The 17,313-nt window shown below is 36.3% G+C and overlaps 1 protein-coding gene across 1 annotated transcript in view; it reads right to left on the bottom strand.

The window, feature by feature from the left end:
• Window positions 1-16,998, bottom strand: part of mtmr11 (myotubularin related protein 11) — a 38,083-nt gene extending 21,085 nt beyond the window's left edge. Inside the window, exons 1-5 of the mRNA XM_051865815.1 lie at window positions 16,644-16,998; window positions 7,588-7,657; window positions 686-822; window positions 427-496; window positions 140-279 (exon numbers count right to left, since the gene is read on the bottom strand). Of these exons, the coding sequence (XP_051721775.1) occupies window positions 140-279; window positions 427-496; window positions 686-822; window positions 7,588-7,657; window positions 16,644-16,700 (474 nt within the window). The 5' untranslated portion in view covers window positions 16,701-16,998. The remainder of the gene's footprint in view (window positions 1-139; window positions 280-426; window positions 497-685; window positions 823-7,587; window positions 7,658-16,643) is intronic.
• Between the last annotated feature and the right edge of the window lie 315 nt (window positions 16,999-17,313).

Genomic DNA, 17,313 nt, shown 5'->3' with positions numbered 1-17,313 from the left:
TTACAATGTTACTGTTTTTACTGTATTTTTGATCAAATAAATGCAGCCTTGGTGAGCATAAGAGACTTCTTTCCAAAAAATCGTACTGACCCCAAACTTTTTAACAGTAGTGTATGTCTGATATTATATTAAGACAAACCTCCACAGCTTGAGTATCAGGTGTGAGTCTGTCGAACAGGAAGCAGAGAACACGCAAGTCTCGGCAGTACAACACCAGTTCCTCCGGGGTGAACTTCAGAGAGCAGGTAGGGGTCACGAGTTTGGTGCGAGATGGTCCCACTACAACAGACATTATATGTATAAAAAAAAAAAAAAAAAAAACCTTTGGGTTAAAATGTGACCTGGATATGTTCTTGACAGATTTCATGAAAACCGACTGACTGACTGATCGTCTATCTATCTATCTATCAGTAAAGATTGCCTCACCTGCCACAACTTTGTCAATAGAGGCGAGGGCTACGTCATGATCTCCAAGCAGCACGGGATCTGCATTATCCTGAATAAGGAGAAAAAGAAGCCATCAAGATGAATATGTCTGCAGAGGATGTTACACTAGACTGCCAGAGTCTTTATAAACCTCAGCACGCCAAAAGCACTTCACAATTCACAGTAACGCTCAACTTTACACGGAAAACAGTGCTGGGATTCTCATCCCGGAAACATCTCAGCAATCTGTGGCACTTACGTCAGGTTTCTGGCTGTCCTGAGGCACAAAGGCTACTCTGAAATGAGTGCAGAACAGAGTCCCAGACAACCAGCCTCCTCCTTCCTTAGCCGACAGCTTCTTCCTCACCAGCACGGCCCGCTGCAGCACACACTCTCCTGAAGACACAAACACATCACACATGATGAAAACTGGACTTTTGTGGCTTTTAGTCCATATTTGTTAGCTTGGAGCCATCTATACTACTTAAAGTTTACTATAGCAACAGGAAAATGTGACTAAAATGTGGAAATAAAACTGTGAACTAATATCTGTGGGAGGAACTGCACAAACATCTGGTTTTTAATTCAAAGGAAATCTTCAAAGGCTCTGTAGGCCACATATATAAAGGATATGTGGTATTTCAAAAATAGTTTGAGGGAAATTGTGACTCTGTTGACATAAAGCTCACACAATCATAAAAAATAAAGACATAGGACAGAAGTTTAATGTTGGTAAAGCCTCTTAAAGCCGCCAGAGTCAGGTATGAACACGCTCTCAACACATGAAATGAGTCGGGTTGCTCTTATGGTCACTTCTCAAAAGCGAGTTTCTTAATTTTATGACTCTCAAGGGTGCGCTGGACCTTAAAGCTCATTCCTGAGGCATCATGAACCCAGATGTCAGAGAGAACAGGACGGAGGCAGAGAGATCGGACTGTCACGGTGATTACTGGACTATTAGAAAAACAGAGCGTTTAGGATTCACTGGCCAGTTTCATGAGGAATGAAAATGCATTCAGTTTCACAAGACTTATAACTGTTTCATTGTTGTTCATTGTTTTCAGTATATATATATATATATATATATATGTATGACGGGATGGCATATTAAAGGGGACCTATAATGCCCCTTTTACAAGATGTAATATAAGCCTCTGGTGTCCCCAGAATGTGTCTGTGAAGTTTCACTCAAAATACCCCACAGATCATTTATTATAGCTTGTCAAATTTGGCCCTATTTGGGTGTGAGCAAAAACATGCCGTTTTTGTGTGTGTTCCTTTAAATGTAAATGAGCTGCTGCTCCCGGCCCCCTTTCCAGAAGAGGGTGGAGCTTTAACAGATCATGCTTCGGTTGCTCAACAACAACAAAGCTGGAGAATCTCACACAGCCAAAATGATGATTGTCAGTAACGGTGTTCAGCCTTACATTGTTCAAACCATTGTTAGCGACAACGTAATGTAGCAGCCACCAGTCTTTCATTTCTCAGTTTAGCTCAAAATTAAACAGTTTCAATCATAATGAATAACACTAATTCATATCACCTGGCTCGTGTTCAAGATTTGCTGCTGTGCTAATTTGAACCACACATCCAATTTAATTTGTTTTTGTCAGCATTTGTTTTCCATTTGTTCTTCACTTACAGGCAAGAGTAGCGTGAGCTACCAGAGCCATGCCATGCTGATCATATCTCTCAGATTCACATCAGTCTGATTTTTTCCAGGTTTTAGGCTACTGCATGACGTCACGTGAATAAGAAACCATCAAGCATGGTCACATCTTACATTCCCAATGAAAACAGAGCAAACATCCATCTTATTATTTCATAAGCTTCTGTTTAAAACATTGCCAGCAAGGTGTGACTAGTAGGACTGGGTAAGTTACTTTAAACCAGATAAAAAAGGACAGCTCTGACCACTTCCCTTAAAGGTACGGTCAATGATTTTTTTTATAGAAAAGCACAGAAAATTTCCCTACTTTCTGATAGATATCACATAATTGGACTTCTGGAGAAATCAGACTAAGTAATAAATAAAAATAAATAAATAATAAATGAAAAAATAAATTATAAAAATAATGAAATAAAACAACAATAAATAAAATGTAAAAAATAAATAAATATATAAATAAATAATAAAAATATAAAAAGTAAATAATAAATTAAATAATAAATAAGTAATAAATAAAAATAATAGGTAATAAATAAAAATAAATATGTAATAAATGAAAAAATAAGTAATGAATAAATAAAAATAAATAAATAATAAAAATAAAATAATAAATAAATGATAAAAATAAAACAACAATAAATAAATAAAATGTAAAAAAAAAAATAATAAATAAATACATAAATACATACATTACATAAATATGTGGTATGCTAATCGTTTAGCCAATAACAAAACTTCTCTGCCTGTCAGTCATTTTGAGCTGGTTTGCTGCTAAAACTCAGAACTCACTGGGGTTTTGTCCCAGTTACAGGAATAAACCACAAAATGAAATAAAAAATACACTAACACAGCTAAATAATAACATCTGTTGCAGAAACTGCCAAAAAACAAATTCCTTTCTTTTCACCCACCCCACAACACCAATAAGAACACGCTAATGCTATATAACAATTAAACACTGAACAGCATCTCATGGGATATGATGTTTAAAATTGCATACTACTATACTACCCATACTATTTTTTACAATATGCAGTATGTGCACCATGTGATTTTTCTGTATGCATCTGACGAAATGAGCAGTACAACCAGAGCACCCCACAAAAATGCTGCATCACACAATGTAGTGCACTTGGTATAAAAAGTGCAAAATGCATTCTCTGAATTAAACATAATGAGGTCATGTTACAACAATGCAGTGTACTACATGTTTGAATAATTTATCATTGCATTACATACATTTCTTTTAAACAGTAGGCTGTCAGCAGTATATACAGTATAATCTACTCTTTCAAAATCCTCTGACCTCTTCACCCCCAGGGACTGATTCAGTTTCCTCTGTCTTGCGTTGGAGGGTTATCAGAGATGGTGCAGATGGAGGTCGAGTCTTACACACGACCGTACTGACGATGAGACCGCGCGCGTGTCCCTTTGTGAGCCCTTTCACTCCGAATGGTTAATCTGTGTTTGTGCGCTCCATATTCAAACCACTGTGGATGGATGACGCTTGTGATATCTATAAGCTTAGGCCTCCAAGATTCAAATGAATGAGATCCCAAAACAAAAGCGCAGTCATGACATGTGCTGCTTCAGACTCAAGAATTATCTATACTGTCTGTATTTTACTACTGTATTTATGCCTATACTGTACTAGTCTATACACTACCACTCAAAAGTTTAAAGTCGGACAATTTTTTGAAGTATCTAATAGAAGTCTCTTATGCTTTATTCGATTAAAATACAGTAAAAACAGTAATATTGTGAAATATTATTAAAATGTAAAATAACTGTTTTCTATTTGAATATATTTTCTAAATGTAATTTATTCCTGTGATGCAAAGCAGAATTTTGAGTGTCACAAAATTCTTCATAAATCTATGGAAGCTTGTTTCCGCCACTAAATAAAAAAATAAAAAAGGTAATTGCGACTTATCTCACAATTCTGACTTTTTTCCTCGCAATTATGACTTTGTAAGTCACAATTCTGACTTTTTTTCTTATAATTGCAAGATATAAACTCATAATTGTGTCTTATAAAGTGACATTTTAATTTATATCAGTTTATATATTGAAATTCTGACTTTATAACATGCAATTGCAAAACATCAGTCTTTTCCCCTCATAATTGGACATTATAACACACAATTGCGAGTTTTATATCTCACAATTCTGAGGAAAAAAGCCAAAATTGCGAGAAAAAAAGTCAGAATTGAGAGATATAAACTCCAGTTTTACTTTATATCTCGCAATTCTGAGAAAAAAACAGTCATAAATTTTTTTTTTTTACCTTTATTACCTTTTTTGTTTTTTATTTCATGGCGGAAACAAGCTTCCAAAGAAATCATTAAAATATGCTGATTTGCTGCTCAAAAAACATTTCTTATTATTATCAATGTTGAAAACAGTTGTGCTGCTTCATATTTTTTTAGAAACTGAAACTTTTTTTCTCAGAATTCTTTAATGAATAGATTAATTTAATATACAAATATTTTGTAAGATTATAAATTTTACTGTCACTTTTGACAAATTAACAATCAAAAAATTAAAAAATTAATTAACAATCAAATTATCAAATCAAATGCATTCTTGCTGAACAAAAAAATATTAATAAAAAAACAGTACTGACTCCAAACATTTCAACTGTAGTACATACTGTTCAAACTGAAGACATAAAAGTAATATGACACTTCAAATGAATGTTTTCAGCACTAACAGTACATCTGCAGGTGTCAATAAAACGAACCCGCGTTTATGCAACAACGTCTGCTCTCATGTCAACACAACACGCATGCGCCATGGTGTTCTCGTAAACGTGCGTCGGAGATTAATATTTTGTAAATAAAGCGGTAAATGATTATTTTTTTGAGCAAACAAAGCACTCGCGCCGCTTTATAAAATTGAGGTTAAACCACTGGAGTCACATGGATTATTTTAATGATGTCTTTTACTACCTTTCTGGGGCTTGAAAGTGGTAGTTGCAGGCTGTAAATGGAGGGACAGAAAGCTCTCAGATTTCATTAAAAATATCTTCATTTGTGTTCCGAAGATAATCAAAAGTCTTATGGGTTTGGAACGACATGAGGGTGAGTAATTAATGACAGAATTTTCATTTTTGGGTGAACTAACCCTTTAATATTGTTTAAAAAAGTGAAATTAGTTCTGAGAAAATAAAATATAAAAATGCTGCAATAGCTTTAGATATTTAGACATTTCAAGTGAATTAAGTGTCCAATGTTTTGGGGGCCACTGTATTAAATGTCCTTGAGAATGTTATAGAATTCACAAATTTAAACAGTGAAAAGTAGAAACACAGACAGGTGTGTGTGTTTGGAGTCCAAACAGTAAGAGAATATGAAAGCTGAATAACAACAAAGACTGAGCTGTGTGCGAGTACAGCGTTGAGGTTGGCGGCTCTATTAAATGTTGACTCGGTGAGAAATGCTCTGCGCTCCCAAAGGGCCGGAGAGTGTAAGTGCTGATATGAAGCGTTACAGATTAGGTTGTCCGGGTCGGACTTACGGCCGGCAAACATTCCTGAGTAAAGCTGCTGCTTAAACACACTGCTGACGCTGAGATTATGATGAGGGGCTGCTGGGGTTCAACACGCACTCAGCACACTAAGTGATTGTTTTCTGAGTCCATTCACACCCACATAGACAGACTGTTATTCTCCCGCACAGACCACAACCATCCAGACTTGGCGCTTTCCTTTTAGGATCAACTACCTAGAGTAAAAGCAGCGAAGCTACTAATGTGACCACGTTTTTCAGTAGGGTTTTCAAAACAGTGTAACTTTTCCAACAAAGAGCGGAGTCACATGCCAAAACACTACATCACTGTTTTTGTATGTCACACTATACTAAATAAACACACTCTCCTAGAATATTCCCTTCTCTCATGTTCTTACTGTTCCTGTGCATTTTATAATAATATTTACATGGGGTTTGCTGTATTATATTTCCTGTTTTAGCTGAGTGGGTGTCGGTTCATTTTAGCAATTTATGGAAATTTATGTTGGTTTTATTCATCCTATTTATTGTATTTATTGATTTGTTTTAACTCTTGTTCTTAATCATCTTGTGTATTTTATTAATGGTGAAGCAAGAGTTCATTTAAAAAAAATTGTACACTCCAGTTCAGTTAGTAAGCGGGAAAATGTGTATTTAAGGCAGCCGTCATTAGTGGAAGGGGGAATTGAAGGACAGATCGGGTCATTGACGAATAAGGTTTTTAAAAGTGTAAAAAAACATAATGGAGATATAATTAATTTTGAAGTTTTATTAAGTGTTAACAATGAGATTATGTGGTTTTTATAATCAATTAACACTGCTTTTTTCATTTTTTACAAAATTTGTCACCAAAAAAGTCATTCGGTTTAACCAAAATTTCGGTTTTACGGAATGACACTTTTGGTTATACCGAATGACGATATTGTTAACAGGCTGATATCTAGCTAGCTAGCTAGTTAGCTTGCTATCTAGCTAACAAAAGGACAATTAAACATTTTATATTTAGTTTTTAAAATATTACAACATTTTCCATGTTTTATAGTGGTTGTACCGTATGACCTGATGTTTTGGGACATGCGTATGAGTGAAAACATGAATGTTTCAAACAGTTAAAAGAGAGTTAGTTACTTTGCTTCATGACCATGTGGTCCTTTGCAGGCGTCTGAGTGATGTCACATCCTGTCACATGATATTTACTGCATGACTTGATCCAAAATGGTCCCTTTATATTGGTTACTCCGAATGACATCAATGAAAATAATTTTTCCGGACATTCTTTCTCATAACACAGCAACAACTTCTACACATAATTTTAATACCATTTTGCACAATGTTGATATATGATGTTATTAAATAATGCCAGAATAAAAAATATATACATTTATTATATTTTAAGATATTTTAATCACAAATTAAATGGCTGTATTGGCCTTTGGACGGTTAAACCGAATGACCTTTTGACACTTCAAAATCTTTAAAATACCTTTATATGTAGCAAAATATAATTAAAACCTTTGGGATTCAATAAGAGAGATCTAGTTGTACTACCTTACATACTTTGGATGTCATAGCTTTGTTTTTTATTATTATTAAGGCCTTCGGACAAAAAAATGACCCGTCACGTCATTGACCCTATCATGGTTTTTGAGAGAATGTGAACTAGGTTATAGAAACGCTGCTTAAGCTACTGAAACTCTGTCCTCAGATGAAGAGCAGAGTTTGTACTGTTTTAAACATAACAGTTCTAGTTTTAGACTGATTTTATTGATAAGCTGTTTTACTTCTCTTAACCATATTCATTTGCACATTTTGCACATCTGCTTTAATAAACATCTTGCTGGTCTACAAAATCGCTTCTGTTTTTACATCATGGTGTGATTCTCCTTGTGACTGCTTGGGTCCCTATCATAAAACCCATAGATAAAAACATGGAAAATAAATTTCAATATACTATAAAAATAAGCTTGCATTGTGGGACTTCACCTGGTAAACAGCAGAGGCCAAGCACATCTCTGCCCCGTGCATGAAGGCTACTGTGGCTCATCATCCTCTCCTGCAGCAAACACACAGAGATAACAAAGAAATGAAGCTTATCACATGCTGTCAAATACAAAACTGGTGAAATTCATTTACACAATATATTTATCTCAAAGTTCATTCAAATCATCTGGTTCAGTAAGTTCAGAATAATAGCAACCTAATTAAGCAGACACATGTTAATGCAAAAAATTTAAAATGTCAAAATACTGGACGATTGATTGGTCTGGTTGATGCACGCTAATTAAGCATATATATATGCCATCTGTTACTGTAACACAAGAAAAAGGGTCTTCATATGCACTGCACTGATCAAACTGGTAGTTTGTTTTTACCAAGATGCAAGAAAGCACTTCCTGGCTATTTACATTATTTGTCTGAAATAGACTTTCAGATTTCCTTTCTCATAGTGCAACTGAACCACAAAAGTAGCTTCATTTACAAGAAGCTAAAACTGCACACATTGATGTTATCAACACATTTTAAAACAAAGCGTCTTTCATTTGCAATCCACTACTGAGTAGAACAGAAGTATAACAGGGGTGACATACTTCCTGGGGTCTGAACCCACAGCTCTTAACACACCGCAATGGAGAAAAGCTCTTCAGAATCTCTGTAATTTTTCCATATTGAGAGTTTGATCCAGAAGCATCTGGCTACATCATGCAGATAAAACAGACACCATAGTCACTGTTCGTATCACTGCAAGACAAGTGCTGAGGAAGCCTCCAGAGCTTAAACCCATATATGGCAATGGGTGTTTAGTTTCCGACACTCGCTCTAAGCGGTCGACCAATCACAACAGACTGGGCCATCTGACCAATCAGAGCAGAGTAGCTCTCAGAAAGGAGAGGTTTAGAGAGACAGAATCTTTGAATGAATCATTTTCAGACTCTTTGAGAAATTAGGTTATGTGCAATGTACATTATGAGAAAAATAAAGTGTATTTGATCTTGGATGCATGTAAACCTATTGTAGGAGACCTCCAAAACAAAATCTGGAACCTTTAAAACAGCATAATAGGGGCAGTTTAATTAACACATCCTACCACTGTTTTCCATTTCTCTGTAGCACTTTACAATAAGGTTCATTAGTTAACTACATTAGTTAACATGAACTAATGATGAACTGCACTTATACAGCATTTATTAATCTTTGTTAATGTTAATTTCAACATTTACTAATACATTATTAAAATCAAGAGCTGTATTTGTTAACATTAGTTAATGCACTGTGAACTAACATGAGCAAACTATGAACAACTGTTTTTATTAATTAACATTAAACAAAATAACAAATACAGTAACAAATGTATTGCTCATGATTAGTTCATGTTAGTTAATACATTAACTAATGCTAACAAATGAACCTTATTGTAAAGTGTTACCCATTTCTCTATGAAAAGTTTTTTCGTTAAATGAACAAAAAATAATAACAATAAATAAATAAAACCAGCTAAATAACATTAGTTTCTTAAATAACCAAAGTAAAAAAAAAAAAAAGCAAATATATACTGTATATATATATTTTTTTAATATAGCCAACATTACAGTGAGTTCAATTAGCAAATAAATAAATAAATTAATTAAAATTAAAACCAATCAAACAATAAAAATAAATAAATAAATAAAAATCCAGTTCAACAATCAGGAAAAGTTTTTCCTAGACAACTTTGTATATGACGATATTCCATTATTTTTGGTAGGGATGCACGATATATAGAGCACCATATCGGTATCGGCTGATACATTTTCATTTTTAATGTTACCTTTATCGATATTGACATTCTTATTGATAAGAATATTTGGCTAATATATTAAAGCCGATAAATAATGGTTTATTTCCTTCAGCTGAGACACTTCAGATGTGCACTGTTTGCCATGATGGTTTTGAATTGCTTGAAATATGATTGGAAAGGCTTCAAAAAGGAAAATACAGTTAAGTGCAACATGTGCAGCGCAAGTCTGTCATATAGGCCACATAAAATTACAACGAGAACATTATAATTGTGTGCTTTGGACATGGCTTTTAATGGTGAGACTTTTGTTTTTGTAATCAGGCTCTCAAAAATTATACAAAAATTTTGATTTAGATTTATCTGCCAATATATCGGTTATTGTTATCGGTCAAAATTTTCATAACGGTGCATCCCTAATTTTTGGAAACATTTTGAATCATATATTGCTGGCTCATAAGTTTCAGTTCAGTTTGTAAACATTTATTTGCATGAAGCCCACCAGAATAAAATCATCCGGAACAAGATGAAATGTTTCATTTCGGGTTTCCTTTGAACATCTGGAGTGGAGTTTTTGTTTTTGAACTTTTAATGGCTAGTGTTCGGGCCAAGACCTGAAGATAAACAACAACACAACGAAGTGTTTCTAAACAGAGGTTACATTTTAAGTTTTAACTAGGACAGGAACAAAGGCATGCAGAAAGTGCTACTCTGTTTGTTTGTTCAGGCTTAAGCTTTTATCTCCCTGTGATCAGCAACAATGTGTTCAAAACAAGCACAAAACAAACAAACACACTCTTGCATCTGTATTTATGGGGATTTTATTTTTCAAACTTACTCCAATAATCAAAATTCCCCCTTGTAGCATTCCTAAAGGAATATAGATCTCCAGACAGAAGTCATTACGCATTCAAATCCCAGTGAACTGGACCGCCTCAGAGGAAGTGAATAAAAGTGCAATCAGTGCAGGACAGATAAATGGGGAAGAAAAAACCCTCAGCAGCACATTTCTGCTGAGGGGTTAGTTGTTCGAGTCACATGGTTGCCACCACTATCGTGTAATCTCTTTCATTGCCTCTTTCTTCTTCATTAAACACATCCCTCCCTCCTCTCAGCTTCTGAGGGCAGAGGCAGCCAACACTCATTGCAGTTTCCATTGCTCATGGCTTCCCCTGGTTTCTGTGGCCAGAGAATGCAGCTGAGGGAACATACAGGCGTCTTCTCCCCTGAATCAGGCAGAAACAGGACGGCCAATGGGAATGTTGGGATGCACTAAGCCACCATATAAACCTCACACTGTTAAGTTTATTAGTCATTGCCTAGAGGCACAATAAGCCTTTGTGCTGGGCATCAATCTAGAGCTAAATGAGGCAACTAGAGGCCCGGTGGGACGCTTAAACATAACGCTTTAAAGAGCTGAGCTATTGTTCAGCGGCTCATTATTTTCATACGCTCCATGCGTGCATCTCTCATTCTCTCTACAGCAAAGAAATGTCAACAAATGGGAACAATGCATCTATTTCCATAAAACGTTTGAAGTACTTTCTCTGCATGTCAGTTCAGATGTTTAAAAATAGCACCTTTGTTCTTCCAAAACTTACATACCTGAAATGAAAAATCATTCCCGTCTAGCCATGACTCTGCCTTTCCTAGTCTATATTTCCCAACTAAACACCTTGTATCATCATTAGTGCAAAGAGGTGGGAAAACAATCAATATTACTACAAGGGTCAAATAACACTAAACTAATACGAATGCTAAAACTAAATACTAATACTAAAACCATGAAAAAATAATTTCTTTGAAAAAATTTTTTTCTTCTTGAGCAGTAAATCAGCATATTAAAATGATTTCTAGAGGATCATGTGACACACTGAAAACTGAAGTACTGATGCTGAAAATTCAGTGTTGTTTCACAGGAATAAATTGCATGTTAAATTATATTCAATTATAAAACAGTTCCTGTCCTTGATTCTGGTCAATAGCTGTGTTTATTTCACGATTAAACACGACTATGACCGTCTCACCCAACGGTTCTGTGTATCACTACACAACACCCTTAGCAACGTAAACTGTATGTTCTCAATTGATATTGTTCATTGATGTTTACTGTATTATGTAGAAGAGTATTGTGAGAAAGAGATCAATTTTATTACCTGCATTCAGATTTAGCATTTTCCTTCAGGTCAGTCCTATGTTCATCATAAAAAATCTGTTTAAATGTCCGATGTATTATCGTGTCCTTTTAACAGTTAAGGGGTTTCCTGTGACTGACAGCGCTAGTCAAAGCATTTGTCAGTTGTGTCTTGTTCCGTGTTCACAACAATTCAGTCTTTTCAATGTAAAAGTCTTTGCTACTGACTGACACACTCATAAAGACAGTCTTTGCCATCAACTAATGGCGTAATAATGTAACTTCTGTTGCTGAAGAAAAGAAAAATGGTGAAGAAAAATCTCACAAAACGGACAAAAGCCATATATCTAAAAACCATAGGTCAGCAGAACACATCATTTATTAAAAATCTATTCTGCAAAAATAATCTAGTTGTATATGCACAAACAGCCAGTATTCTAGCCATTTTTGTCTTACAAAGCTTACAGTGCTGTCATGCTCTTTTTATGGAGCTTATTAAGATGGTAAAAGAAACCCATGTCTCATACAAAAAAAAAGCAGTGCTGGAAAAGCTCCAAGGTCAATTAGAGGGTGTGTCATAGTCTTGTTTATGTTATGCACCATGTTTTTAAATAATTTAAAGTATTTTTTTAAAAACAAACCTTCAGCAAATCCCTTATTTAAACAACCCGTCATCTCGCACCAAAACCAGATGACGGCGTTCACTTCAATAACATAAACTACAGTAATTATATACACCACATGGCGTGTTCCGCTCAAACCAAACAGAGCAACAATGAATGAGATATTTCTGATCTAGGAAGTTGCCCTACAGCAGTATATTTGATTTTGACCCATGGGGGAACCATGCAGCGAGTCATATTTAGGGCTACAGTTTTATTTTTTTTAAACCATCGACATTCCAGACAGTCTGATCCCAAGACTCCCATTTGAAGAGCTCTAAAACTCTGAAGCAGTGACGGCTCGTGGATTTTAAAATAGAGGAGGCACTCTAATTGTAGCGGTCTGGAGATTCTCTCCAGAGGATTTTTCTTTTTTTTTTAAACTGCTTTAAAATGGCTTTTTGGGTCACTTTTAGACATAAAATGTAATAAAAAAAAATAAAAAATAAACCATATACAGCATGAAAATATAAATATAATTTCACTCACCTAGCCAATCACTAAATGTCCGTGTTAAAAGAGCATGTTCGGCCATTTAGTGAAGCTGATTTCTGAAGCCTATATGTCTACTTCATTTTTTTTTTATTTGTAGCTGCTCGAATAGTCTATCTTGGTAAATTTGCTGGCGATCAAATATTCAATATCTCTACTCTCCACAATTAAGGTAGTTGCTAGATTATAAGCGGGAGCCGTTTAAACTAATATCATGTAATTTATATCTCTGCGATGACTGGTTGATATAGTAAGGGAGGCTAGTCTCCTCTACCATGTATTTTTTCAACACTCTAACCACTAAAAAGTGAAATACTCAATGCTAATTAGCTAATGTTTTTTTTTCCAACGGAGGCACCAATACTCCCTACATTCCCTACATACTCCCTACAATACAATCCCTATAGTCCACTTGAAGGAATGAATGAAAACAAGCGAGCAAATTCAGGGGAGCAGCTTTTGCATAGTTTGTGCTTGCTGTTTAATAATACTCATTTGAAACTTAGCAAACTGGCAGCTCCAGTAGTAATGAAAAGATTTATCATGGAAACTATAAACCTTAATTAAACAATCAATTAAAAAGGAATTATGCTGTATCCATTTTGGACCAGTGGTTTGGATGATTCAGCTGCAGGCGCCATCTTCTGGCGAGATGCGGGAATTCACTAGGTGCGACCCTCAACAGTGCATTAGGGGAATTCTCTACCCATTGAGTACGGCTGCATCTGAAAACTTAAGCCCTACTTCGTTTTTTTTTTTTTTAAGCATACACTAGTGTACGCGCACAGTCTAATGCACAGCCTTGGAAAGTATACTTCATTTAACTCACACGCGTAGTTTTGAGCAATCTCTCGCCACAAGTTACAACCCATGTAAACAACTTTGTATTCTTTCATGCTAGAGTTGTTCAAATGAGGGTACTTTCTAACCTCTTCACACAATCTCTCATCTATGTAGGCCTCCATTGTCGCTGTAGCTTGCATGCGTTCCCGGCTGTTCTGTTTATGCAGTTTTTCTTTGACTACCTTCAAATCAATGCCCCCAGGCAGGGTTGCCAGGTTTTACACCAAAACCCGCCCAATTGCTACTCAAAACTAGCCCAATGGTGTTTCGGGGGGATCCCCTGGTAAAAAAAAAAAAAAAAATCACATTCTGGGGCGGGGTTTCCCAGGTAAAATTCGCATCCCAGGGATTAAATATCATGTTATCTGGGGTCGCTTCAACTTGTGGACATGAAAAACAAACCCGCGGCAACGGTATTAAAGTAGCCCAATTCCATGGGAAAACCGCAGACTTGGCAACACTGCCCCCAGGGCACAGCTGCCATCTAATAATAAACTAATTACTGCAAAAAAAATTACATTTGCATGTGTGACCTGCGCGTACAAATATGCGCGATTACAAAAATCAGGCGGTGCATGTACTTTGCTGATGACAAAATTCACGTCACGCACACTGTACGCTGACCCTCGCGTACGCGTAAAAAGTGAAGTATACTTTGGGCTTTCAGCAGCTGATTTGTTGCCTCGCTGCCTTATCATGCAATGACTTTGTAGGCAGCATTTGCGCACGAAGGTACCTCACAAGATTTCGGACAAACTTCTGAGGCAGCGTAACAGTTTAATGACCTACAGCAAAATAACGCAAGCTTTGGTGAGAACTAAGCGAATATTTAATTACTACAGTAGTAACTTCTTGCTAGAAATGACATCAGAAGTGGAAAACGTTGGTCAAAAACATACATTTACACACAAACTGACCAGAAATCACAACTTTCAGATGCCATCTTTATTTTTTAGCTCAACTGTCACAGAATGGAAGCACAGGATTGTGGGATATCAAAGGCAGCAAAGAATACATCTATGCTGCCTTCAAAAATCAATCAGATGAAGGTATCTCAGGAGACAGGAAGTGAAGCTAACATTGGATTCAGATGTGCTTTGATGCCTTCCTACCTTGGAATGTGTCCTCCGTATTTTTAAGCTTTTGGATGCAGCCTATATCAGTTGTACACTCGTTATTGTGGTGCATTATGAAAATGAATGAGTGCACTCAATAATATCCACGGGGTTTCGGGCACAACTACAAATGGCAGTCCCCTCAAATAGTGTCCTATTTAAGGGTACAGTGGGCACTTTCAGACACAGCCTTTGGCTATGGATCTGCCTTCTCTGTCCTCTCAGACTCGCCTTATTACAGTTTTCCGAATGGCAGATATGGCACGTTCAGGGAAGAGCAGCGGTACTTCCAACTTCAGTAATATTTTATGTTGTTACAAAGGTGAAATTACAACAAGAAATTCACATTCTGAGACATGAAATGAATAACTGGGAATTTTATTAACATTAAATTGTCCTTCTCCCATTTTCCACCTCAAAATTTTGGGTATGCTGTGGCCCCCCCGTGCCTCCCCTGACGAGCCGCCACTGCTCTGAAAGATGACTGTTATGGCTGGTTTGAGCTGGTTTAAGGACTTTTAAATGAAAACGCCAATGTGGTAAAGTCTCGCCACAACTGCTACATTCACAATTCCTTTTCCATTTGTTCATTTACAGCACTGGACCAAAATATAGGTCGGCTCATTCTCAAACACACAAGCTTGGGTGGGCTCCATCCTCTAAATCTGACACCATCTACACACTCCGATTCATTTTCTGTGCAGGGATCAGCCACTGGCATTACATGTCTGACACTGCACACGATGTATATTCACGATCCCAACACCTAGTGAGCTCTGGGTAGGCTGTTTCCATGGCAACAGCCAGATGTTGTGCACATCAGGGCCTCTACGCTCTCCAGAATCCGCGGGTGGAAGCATCTGCTAGCGTTTTTCCCCCGAGGCAGCTTAAAATAGCCAGAGGATAAAAAGTTACGCAGCAGAGGTGAACACCAGCACATTACAACTAAAGATGATTAGTTCATCCAGAAATCATCATTTACTCACTCTCGTGTCTTTCAGACCATGCTTTACTTTCTTTCTTCCATGACAAACAAAAGATGTTAGGCAGAATGCCTGATCTCCTCTTTTCCATACAACAAAAATGAAACGCAATTTAAACTGGCAATCTCCAAAAACAGTACGTAACTGTATGAATAGATGAATAAATGTGTGTATGACTCCCAGCATGCTAAACGCATGATTAAAATCACAAAAATTAAACTCACCACACCCTGAGATAAAAGGTACACCAAAAAAAAAAAAAAAAGAAAAAGGGAAAAGTAATCCCAACTGAAAGTCCAAGAAGCCTCTGTTCAAACATACTTAGACTGTACAAATTTCAAAAAAGTAACAAATATAAATTAGCCAGACATAACTTGTCCACTAAAGCAGATTTATGCTTTCTTGTTCCTTTTAAAGAGCATTTTTATAGTTATATTTATTCTCAATGGAAAAACTGACTCCTAAACCAGAGATTCTCAACTAGAGTTTCTGTTCAGATAAACTGAATCTATGTGAATGCAGTTTCTAAATACAATATGGTAAGGATAGAGTAGAATAGAACTGAAAAGTATATATTTTATCATTAACAATCACAGCATTAGTTCAGGTCCAAAAGTTAAACCAGTAAACCTGCTAGTTCAGCTCTTCAAATAGACTTGAGTTCAAATTCATACGCCAGACAAAATAAGTCATGGAAAAGTGGAAAACTGACTCCTACCAAAACTGCAGATTGTGGTCACATCCATTAAAAGTGTTTCTGGTAAAATAATGAATTTAATGGATGCAGTTTTCTTGGGAAAGTGACTAATCACATTTGCATGAAAGTTTCACAAACATTACATAAACGTTTACTCATCTTTTACAAACTTACTGACAGATGAAACAGATAATTTTTACACAGAAACCCTTTCTCAAGATTTTGCTTACATATTTTAATACGAATTATAATGTTTACAGTACACGTAGACACTACAGACACGAGAAAACAATTATAAACTCCTAAATAAATTATATCTATTATTTAACCTTAACGCTTACCTTCATGTCCGGTACCATCTGTCTGACTTTAAAGGTGGTTTTGGACCCTGTCAACATGATTTCAACCTAAAACAGATCCGGACTAACGGGATAAATGGTGTATTTGGGAGAGGTTTAGTGGTGAAGGTTTGATGTTGATGTCCATGTTACTCGGATGGTCCGCGTTTTGTCTGCATCACTTTCACACATTTCTGCGTCCTTACTATGTTAACATATCCAACTAAACGCAAAATCATCGCTAAAACAACTCTAGCCTATTTTTTACACAGAGGACGAGCTTTTCCACGGCATTTGTTTACAGCCCCTTCGCCATAGTGAAATGACACGGGTGTTACTGAGTAACAAAAACCAGTACCGAGTCTCTTAAAGGGCCAGTCCCGCGCAATATACTCAATGCGCTTCTGTGCGCTGCTTCCATCAGGTCTCAACCTAGTGAACTGCAGCATTTTGGACATCAGTGGCTATCCTCGAAGTAGCACACTACCGTAGTGCTCTTACTATTTACACATTGTATATAGTATGCACACAGCCTACTGTAAATAGTATGAACATTTTCTGAGTGAAATACCCACATGACCTCTGATATTTGTGCAGTACACAACAGAGCTCGATGCAATGGGTAATGTATTGCACAATGCAGTGCATTCGTGTTGAACTTTCATTTACAGTG

This window comes from Ctenopharyngodon idella, chromosome 16 (genome assembly GCF_019924925.1).
Source record: "Ctenopharyngodon idella isolate HZGC_01 chromosome 16, HZGC01, whole genome shotgun sequence".
Classification (NCBI taxonomy): Eukaryota; Metazoa; Chordata; class Actinopteri; order Cypriniformes; family Xenocyprididae; genus Ctenopharyngodon; species Ctenopharyngodon idella.
This window is presented reverse-complemented; position numbering and strand designations above follow the sequence as displayed.